This window comes from Odontesthes bonariensis, chromosome 4 (assembly GCF_027942865.1).
Source record: "Odontesthes bonariensis isolate fOdoBon6 chromosome 4, fOdoBon6.hap1, whole genome shotgun sequence".
Lineage (NCBI taxonomy): Eukaryota > Metazoa > Chordata > Actinopteri > Atheriniformes > Atherinopsidae > Odontesthes > Odontesthes bonariensis.
The window spans coordinates 38,186,321-38,195,802 of NC_134509.1; the positions used below are offsets into that span (position 1 = coordinate 38,186,321).

Sequence of the window (9,482 nt, forward strand, 5' to 3'; positions counted from 1 at the left end):
TGATTTTAACAATATTACGAAGATGAAAGAGGGCAGTCCTAGAAACCTGTTGTAAATGAGTTAAAGGACAGATCCTGGTCAAAAATAACTCAGAGGTTCCTTGTCGTAGTACTAGAAGCCAAGGAAATGCCATCTAAACTATACAGCTGGACCAGAAGCAACAACTTCAGCTTTGTCTGAATTTAGGAGCAGAAAACTCTTTAGGTCTTTAAGACATGCTTGTAGGCTATCAAGTACAGCTGAGGATCATCAGCATACCAATGGAAATGTATGCCATGCTGTCTCGTAAGATTACTTAATGGAAGCTTGTACAAAAATCAGTCCAAGCTTTCTGTGGAGCTCCATGACTTACTCTGGTGTGTGAGGAAGATTCCTCATTTAAATATGGATGAAACATTTGAGTTTTCTCAGAGAGAAAAAGAGTTGCCAAACCCTTAATTATTTCCCTTTGTTTTCCCAACAGCAGCTTTCCCAATACCGCCTGTTTCTCCTCAGACATCCGATTCATATTGTGGCTCGAGCCACAAGACTATGATATCAAACAGGCCTCCCATTATTCAGCCTGACATAGAACTTAAAACCTTTGTTGCTTTGACTCGGGTCTGTGTGCCCATTTGCTGCGAGGCTCAAACGTCTGGTAGCCGAGAAAAATCACAGACCTTCACCTTTGTGAGGTTTTAATCTTTAATCCAATCAGGTGCATGGTGTTGCTGGTCTTGTAGCTCCACCCACATATCTGCAGATTATTTTCCAAATGTTATATTTAATCTAATTTAATCTCTTTAAAACAAATTAACTTGGAAATCACCTGCTACTTTCCAAAACATTTCAGCATGAGGTGTTCTGTTAAAGGACAGTAATGAAAACTAAATGAATGTGCTCTGAAAACCCCATCTGTGACTGAGAAAACTACAAGAAAACTACAAAATGTGTTCCTTAAAAATAAAAATTTCCCTTTAAATGAAACAGCAATATAAAAAGCACACCAGATTAAAATGTCTGTACATTTGTTTACTTACAGCACAAAACTGAAACGTTTCAAAATTAAACTGAAACAGATGCTGTTCTTTTCATAACTGATGCGAGTCCAACATTTCTCAAAGTCTTTTGGGGAAAAATTAATAATAATTAAAAAAAAAAATTGCACTAAAACATTTCATAAAACAAAACAAAAAAATCCCAACAAAACCGAGAATTATCAAAAAATAAAAAGCTAATTGTTAGACTTAAAAATCCAAGATAAAAAACAAACAGGGCATCATGAGGGGAGTCGTGCAGCGAGGATGCTGCCCAGCAGCGTCCGGTCCTTCAGAGCATTTTCCACGTCTTTCTCTTCAATCTTCAGAAACACCTGCAGGAACAAACTTACGTTACGTCACGTTTCACCTTCTGAAAACTGTGGAATCACATTGGAAATTAATCGGCCTCATTTACCTTTGTGAGACGAGCCTCTTTGGCTTTCTTCAGAGCGAAGATTCCTCGACTCTCCAGCAGACTGCAGAGCGACAAACACTCGGCCTGACCGACTCCGGACACCTGCCTCTGAGCGCACAGACGGCTGTACACCTCGTGGAGCTGCAACAAACAACTCTGAATTTACCTTACACTCACATGTGACACTTTTAGAATGATCCACCAGGACCTCATCTGATCATCTTTAATAAAGCATCCAGGTAAGCAGGGACAGAGGGTGCAGTCTTAGTCTCACCTTTCCCAGGCCGATCTCTTTACTCTTGCCGTTGCGGATGAGCAGCAGGAGGCAGCAGACCAGTAGCTTCTGCTGCAGTGGGAAACTCTCTCCCTCTGAGCCGCTGCTCTGAGATGCCATTCTGTCACCATACACCTCTGATAGCACCTGTGCAACCTGCGGGAGGCTGACCCGAGACGCTGCAGACGCCCAAGAAGCAAAGGTTTCAGCAACAGTGTTCACTGGTTCAGATTGTCTCTACAGCTTCTTAGCATCAGTGTGCCAGTCATAAAGCTGCAATTAAACTGATTATTTCTTGGCTTTTTATTGTAGGTCAAGGCTGAACTTACCTTTAGTTTCACTTTTTGAATCTGCTCCCTTTTTTCTCTGATCAGCCTCAACAATTTCAACTGCTCTCCTGAGAAAACAAAAAACAACAACATCTGAATCTATATGAAGGATTTCTTTCTTTCTTTCTTTCTTTCTTTTTTGCCTAACAGCATTGCTTGTGATCCAACATGCAGGCTGGGATGTTTACCTGCAGATGTCCAGAGCTTTTCTGGCATCTCCAGAGACAGCCGACACTTTCCTGGCACAGAACTGGACCGCGGAGGCATCCAGAATCCCATCGGCTGATGCCTGAGGAGAAAAGATAACTCCTGAGCACAAATGTGAAATTAGATTGAAAAAAAAAAAAAAAAATGTCACACGAATAAACGGTGTTTACCTGTGTGAGTCGGTCTTGTACGATGGCGGTGAGCTCCTGCCGGCTGTAGGGAGAGAAGTTGAGTAGCTCGGGGCGACAGTGAGGTCGAGCCTGCAGTCTGGGCAGGATGCGGTCCGTCAGGTCCAGAGCATTGGCAACACCTGCACATAATGCACATTATTACAAGCTGCAGATCCTAAGATTTTTAGTTCCAGGTGACAAGGAGACAGACCCAGTGACGTTTTTTTTTTTTGTTTTTTTTTAAGGCTGAGGTCTTACCAATGAGACACAGACGAGACTTTGGCAGGTATGGCCATTCAAAGATGGTGTAGAGGACGTCCTGAGCTTTGCTGTCCAGCTGATCCATCTCATCCAGAACAAGAAGTCTGAGAAGGAAACAGATCTTTTATTATTGCTCACAGTACAGTAATGTCTACAGGTCGTATTGCCATTTAAACTAGGGCTGGGCAAGTTAACTCATTAATTATTCAACGCCGATAAATATTTTATCGTGCATTAACGCAGGTTTTTTAAAAATCTTTTGTGCCTTTAATGGTTAGGAAAGTTCAGAGAGACACGAAGCAGGGGGCAGAGAGAGGGGGAACAACACGCAGCACAGGGCCGTCCAATGCGGGATTTGAACCGGGACCAGCTGCAGCGAGGACAATAGCCTCTTGTACACGGGGCACCTGCTCAACCCACTACAACCACCCTTGTTTTATTATTGTAAAAGTCTGTTGTCGTCTGCTGCGGAACCGGAAAAGAAAGTAATCGGCGGATCCACCAAACATGGAGAAGGGTACGGAACTTTTACTCGGCCATTTTCATTTTAAATTTCTTCCACTTGAATTATCTTCTCACCGTAGTAGTTCCATTCTAAAATATCACTTAAAGGCAAAACACACAACTGATAGCAGCAAGTCATTCAAGGAAACAGACAGTGGAGCGAGGCTTCTACATAAAAACTACAGAAAGATGCTGATGTTAAAAGTGTGTTTGCACAACAAATGTTATGGCACTTTCATTCATATGGCAGCACATTTAAAACAAAACTAAATGTTAAAAGCTATACCCTACTTTTGAATTCATTTTTGGTGATTAATCAAGGAAATCATGTGATTAATTAGATTAAAAATTTTAATCATTGCCCACCCATACATTTTACATATTCAACAGACTGATTATAATAAATTGTTATCGAGCATGTGTAGAAGGATTGGTAACTCACATTGTGGGCCCCGGGACCATCAGGAACCTCTGCAAGCCGTTCTGTCCACCGGATGCTTTCAGCTTGTCAGCCAGCAGTGGGAAGATGGCGTGGGAACTCCGCAGACTCATGCAGTTCACCGTCACAGTCTGCACCGATGACAGCTCAGCCTTATGAGACAGCAGCACACTGATTAGTGATGCAATAACAACCCTAGTGGGCAAAATAGTCAAATTATGAGTCGTTTGACAGTAAAAACTCAAGCAAAAGTCGAAAATATGCACAACAGACCTTCAACTAAAGAGCCAGGTACAGCTCTACAGTCGAAACCATAAAAGTTTTTGGATCTCCAGCTCTAATTTCCGCCGGGTGCCACTAAAGCCCCACATATTATTATCCAGGTCTAAAGATGTCTACACTGAGAAGCTGTCCAACTGCCTCTCACCCTCATTTCCTGTAGCACACAGTTTAGGCAGGCTGTCTTCCCAGTCCCCGGGGCTCCTGAGATGTAGAGGCTGCCAGCGCGGTGCTGCAGGACCTTCTCCTCCAGGAAGGACCGGATGGACGCCTGCTCAGACTCACGGGACAAGAAGCGCTCAGGGATGGCAGTATGGAGCGCCTGTTTCACAGTCTGAAATCTGGACTCTGGGAGAGAAACAGAGTTTGCAGGTTAGTAATGCTGCCGATGGCGTGGCTGGACTGACAGGAACAAACAAGACAAAGTTCATTATGCCTTTACATTACATTACGGTCATTTTGCAGATGCTTTTACTCAAAGCGACAATAAGGCTTACAATAAGTTTGTTCCACATCGGTAGGCAAAAGAACTTCAGGTCACAAGAAATCCTAAGTGCATTTCCTTCCAAAACCAAACAGCCAAGAGCATAACTAGTGCTAGAATAAGTGTAGTAAGTTAGGTACCTTGACAAATGGGAAGACAATTTAGAAAACAAAGACAATTTAGGAAACAAATGAGTGTGTAAGGAGCTGGGACGAAACAGGTGATGTCCTAAGACGGCGGATCTGGGTAGTGTTTCCTGAAGAGGTGGGTTTTCAGCATGCGGCGAAAGATGGGCAGCGACTCAGCTGTCCTGTCCTGACTTCATTCCAATCATTAAAATACTTTATGTGGCAGTTAGGAGTGCTTACTTTCTGCAAACAGCCGAGCGACCGGCAGCCTCCTCTCCTGGCTGTGAGGGACGGGACTCCCAGCACACGGTCGTCGTGGGGAAGTCTGAACCAGCCGTCTGCGTGCCAAGGCTGGTGAGTTTTCATCGAAGCCCAGCTTCCGTGGTGAGGCCAGTGCGGGTCTGTTCTGTTTCGGTGGTGAACAGCCGAGGTTGCAGCCATTATCGTCACCTGCAGAAAGAAAATACAAAACGCATGAATTTCCTAGGCATCCTGCCAGTGATAGGTAAGACTGATTTTTATTTGAAGTTCAATCAGCCTTTCTTGTGGAGGATGGGTCAGTCTCTCACCTGTGCGCTTTCGAGGGCTGAGTGGGAGCCGTGTTTGGAGAGCTGGGGAAGAGGGTGGCTGTGGAGGCTGAGATACGGGGCGTCTGGGTGAAAGGGGGGATGGGGGGGTACCCTGCTGCCCTGGGGAAACACATGGGGGCCCGTTACCGAGGCGTCTGGGTAACAGAGAGGTGGCCGAGCCAGCAGGGTGTTTTGAGGAAAGGGGCCCAATTCTGGTTGGAGCGAGGGGCTGAGGCTCAGGCTCGGCTGGTGGCAGAAGCAGAGAACCCTGGGACTGGGGGGTCTTGGAGCGAGGGGCCGCTCTGCAGGATTTGCGTCGCTGGAACTGCAGTGTGGGCTGAGCTTGGCCCTGAGAACGAGTGTTGGGCATTTTGGGTTCTCTGTGAAAGAAAAATGGCACATGATTAATGATATAAGAAATGAACCTTCAAGCAGCTGAATTTAATACAGAGCGTTTAATGAAAAACTGATGTCATAGTGAGAATTAGCTTCTTTGGGCTTTATTTTTATCTGGTTCTTGCAAAGCAATTTTCATCCATGTCCAACCACAGATAATGAGGAATATTACACTGGGCTGTATGCATCTGCTGAGAAATAACTCGACCTCTTAACCCGGGTTTCCATATTTGTGATACAAACACACTGTTAATCATCAGAGCCTTTCCACGCTCTCTTATGTTCAAAGGGAAATACGCTCTTTAAAGAGTCCTCAGAGTACTAAAGTTCGGTTATCCTGACATCATTTACCTGAACAACACAAAGGTTGCAGTGAACTCAGTGTAGTTTCTTATTAAATCAACAGATCTTTATTTGAAACAACAGAACAGCCTAAAACTGTAAGCAGAGAATATGGCGCCAAGAATCGGCGTCGGCAACATTACAACATTATGATGGCTTTTGGTTGATCAAAAACACATCTGCTGAACTAACTTAAACTGTGACATACAAGTTTTACCAACATTTTGAATAATAATTTACTTAACAGATGTATTACAGAAACTAAACTAAACTAGCAAACAAGCAACCCCACGGCTTATCAGACTTCCGCCCTTCGATGAACGAACTTTAACGAACTTTAGCCTTTAAATGAGCGACCTGGAGTTACACATACCTCACTGAAAAGTTGAAAGAAGTCCTCTGAGTTCAAATCGTAGTATCTCCTCAGTTTAAAGCTCTGTGTACCTCTTTTTTAGTCAGACTACACCAGAGTTCTGAGACAAGACTTGCGCCAAATCTCCTCTCCAGCTGGATCTCCCGCCGCTATTCTCTGATTGGTCAGAGCACCAGCTTCTGCGATGCCCATTGGTTTAGTGCTCTGGACGGATGTTACGTCAGTGTTACTTCGCCAGTGAGTTGTCGGTGGCGGGAGTTTCAATAGAGCACCGTTTTGGCGGATTAATTTTCCCGGGAACCTTATAGCTGTTTTGTTACGTCACCGTTAAACACATAGCATTTTTATTTTTTAATGTCATTCATCTTGACAGTGACGTAATATCTAACGTACCACTGAACTACCGACTCATGTAAAACACTTAAAACTTATGAAAGTGAAATTGTAAAAGTTGAATTAAAAGAAATGTCCTGAATTTACAACATCTAGAACTCCAAGTCACATTGTGAAATCCACCCTTTCGTCAAAAGTTAAGTTTTTATATGTTTTCGCATATGGAAAATATGTGTGCACTTTAAAGAGTTCTGAAGTGGATTATATGCATCTAAATGCTGAATACAGATGTGAGTGCATCACACGGTGATATTAAATTACTAGCATTTCTAGTAAAAACAAAAAGCTCACAGTATTACTATTTTCAAAAAGTGATTTGCACTACAGAGTACAGTAAATGAACAAGGAAGTCCAAACCAAAAAAAAAGAAAAAAAAGATGCACATTTATAGAGAATACTAATGCTACAGCTATGATGAATAATAAACCCAGTCATGCAAGATTTAGGGGGCCCTTGGGAGTTTGTTTTGGAGGAGTACAACCTCCACCATAGATCTTATGTGAGGGGCAATTACATATCCACCCCCTGTAATATTTGATGAATTGTTGTTGGAAAAATCTAAAGAGTGCTTTCAAGTAAACAAAAAGAATCAAAGACATACAAATTGGTTCATTATAACTGGCATCTAGAAATTCAAGCCACCACATGATCCATTATGACATTTTTCAGAGAATCCGTTTTACAGCAATTCTTACACAAATGAAATTCCTTTTGTCCTGACACTGTCCTTGTCACTGGCGCCTTTTATCATCTGGTTTGAACTTGCCCAGAAGTTTAAAACACAGATACAAAATCTGATTTGGGTTCTTCTTCTTCTCCCAGTCTTTGCCTTTTTTCTTGTGATGTGTTGAAGTTCAATGTTAAAGTGGGAAGTGGGACAAATATAGTGCAATCATTTGCGCTCATCGGGTTTAATGGTTACATTAGGGGACTTAATAGTTATCACTCTATATTATAATTTTAGAATATTGTACTTTGATACTAGAATAGCACTGACCCCTGACAATAAAATGCTGAGGGCTACTCAAACTCATCAGGAGAACATCGGCAGTGACAACTACAGCAGCAGCAGTGATGTGAGCAATCATTCAGACCTCTACCTTTGAACAACCTGAGAGAAAGCCAGAATGTGCCGAGTTGAGAAGCGGGACAGCCTGAAAGTTTTAAACATCAGGAGGTCATTCATTCTAATATAATCTACTCTGTAATACAAGTAAAAAAAACATAATTTCCCTCACTTCACATCAGTCAGTTCTCCTGTTGCTTGACGAATGCAGGATGTAGCATACTGATGTAATTTCAGTTTACCCAATAAGAAAATAAATCTAAAACATTTCTATCTTTGCATAGCTATCTTATCATTGAGTGTGTCGTTGGACAAGTCGACTGGTGAATCCAGAAGTCCTTTTTATCCACCATTATCTAATCAAATAATAGGTGTGCATCAGTGTTTTGTTGCTTGTAAAACACTTGAAGTCGATAAAATCAATTAAGTAGTTGACCTTGACTAATAACTAGGCAAAAGACATGCATCTTGTTAGGATGCCTCCTGGTCGCCTTTCTTTGGAGGTTTTCAGGGCATGTTCAACTGGGAGAAGGCACCGGGGAAGACCCAGAACTCACTGGAGGGACTATACATCCCTTCTGGCCTGGGAATGCCTTGGGATTCTCCCAGAAGGAGCTGGAGAGCGTCGTTGGGGAGAAGGATGTCTGGTTACTCTCCTGGACCTGCTGCCTTCGCAACCCGACCTTGATTAAGCAAAGAAAATGACCGGCTCTGCTCTTTTTGTATGTACTGAAAATAAGCATTCTCAACAGAGTTCCCTCAATCGCTTGCTAATTTACAGCTTGAGTTATTTTTCAACCCTTCAAAAGGTGGCTGTTCTTTTGGACCAATCTTGTCCATCTACAGTATAATTGAGTAGCTTTATATGAATTGCACTGTTCATACAGTCAACATCCAAAAAGTAGATGTCATCTTACTGATTTTCACATGATAAAAACTAGACAAAAATCCCCCAATTTTTTTCAGAGCATTTTGTGGAGACATCTGTCAAAGTCCAAGATGGTAATTCCTGTAATTCGAAGCCTTAGTTGAGCTACAGAAAAACTTTAAGCAATATGTCTGAAAAATGTATAAAAATCCAAATGCAAACCATCACTAACAGCTAAAGAGAAGAAAAAAAAGAATGTACAAGAATAAAAATGTAGCAGAAAGTGTTTTTTAATAAAAACAGAAGGAAAAATGATCATCTGAAGAGAGCAATTCACAATGTTTAAAGGCTCACTCTCAAAGGATTCATAAAAAGTTTTCATAAGTGGTGTGGGAACTAGATCTAAAAGCATCTCTAACCAGCATCTTGGCATCAACCAGGACAAAACTGTCCAGTGTTTCCTCAGGTAAAAACACCTTCAGTTTCATTAAATAACGTTTTTATCTGCATAAAATGCTGGATCTAATAAATACTAAAAAGAGAAGCAGTCAGGGATTGTGAATGATTAGATGAAAGTGAAATTCAGAAATTAATCACCAATCTGCATTAGACAAGGAGATGAAGCTGGAACTTAAAAAAACAAGCACATTTCCACCATCATTATGATATGGGGTATGGGGTTGATGTCAGGAAAAGGACCAGGAGAGACGGGAGCCATTACCGCTGACATTTTGGACACTTCTAGTTCCATCAATATAAAGGAGCTTTGGTGATGATGAAGTCATTTCTCAGGATTTTAAGCATGTAAAATGACAGAGCAGGGTCAGCGGATGCTGAGGCTCATAGTGCGCAGAGGTCATCAACTTTCTGCAGAGTCCATCGCTACAGACTTCATGTGGCCTTCAGATTAGCTCGAGCAGTGCGTAGAGAGCTTCATGGAATGGGTTTCTATGGCCGGGAAGCTGC

At 42.2% G+C, this 9,482-nt stretch overlaps 1 protein-coding gene across 1 annotated transcript; it reads right to left on the reverse strand.

Annotated features, from left to right (window-relative positions):
* Positions 1-715: 715 nt before the first annotated feature.
* cdc6 (cell division cycle 6 homolog (S. cerevisiae)) lies at positions 716-6,315 on the reverse strand. The gene is made up of 12 exons (XM_075464608.1): positions 6,190-6,315; positions 5,079-5,458; positions 4,750-4,959; positions 4,046-4,245; positions 3,622-3,770; positions 2,673-2,779; positions 2,415-2,554; positions 2,226-2,326; positions 2,038-2,105; positions 1,709-1,887; positions 1,435-1,575; positions 716-1,351 (listed from the first exon to the last, which is right to left on the reverse strand). The coding sequence occupies exons 2-12, from the start codon at positions 5,446-5,448 to the stop codon at positions 1,259-1,261; spliced, it is 1,758 nt and encodes a 585-aa protein (XP_075320723.1). The 5' UTR covers positions 5,449-5,458; positions 6,190-6,315; the 3' UTR covers positions 716-1,258.
* Positions 6,316-9,482: the final 3,167 nt, after the last annotated feature.

Excerpts from the sequence above, each read along its gene's own strand:
- cdc6 (XM_075464608.1), bottom strand. The coding sequence starts at position 5,448 with ATGCCCAACACTCGTTCTCAGGGCCAAGCTCAGCCCACACTGCAGTTC. Across the intron at positions 4,246-4,749 it reads CGCTCGGCTGTTTGCAGAAA|AGTCCAGATTTCAGACTGTG; the intron begins GTAAGCACTCCT and ends TTTCTCTCCCAG. Across the intron at positions 2,327-2,414 it reads TACAAGACCGACTCACACAG|GCATCAGCCGATGGGATTCT; the intron begins GTAAACACCGTT and ends TTTTCTCCTCAG.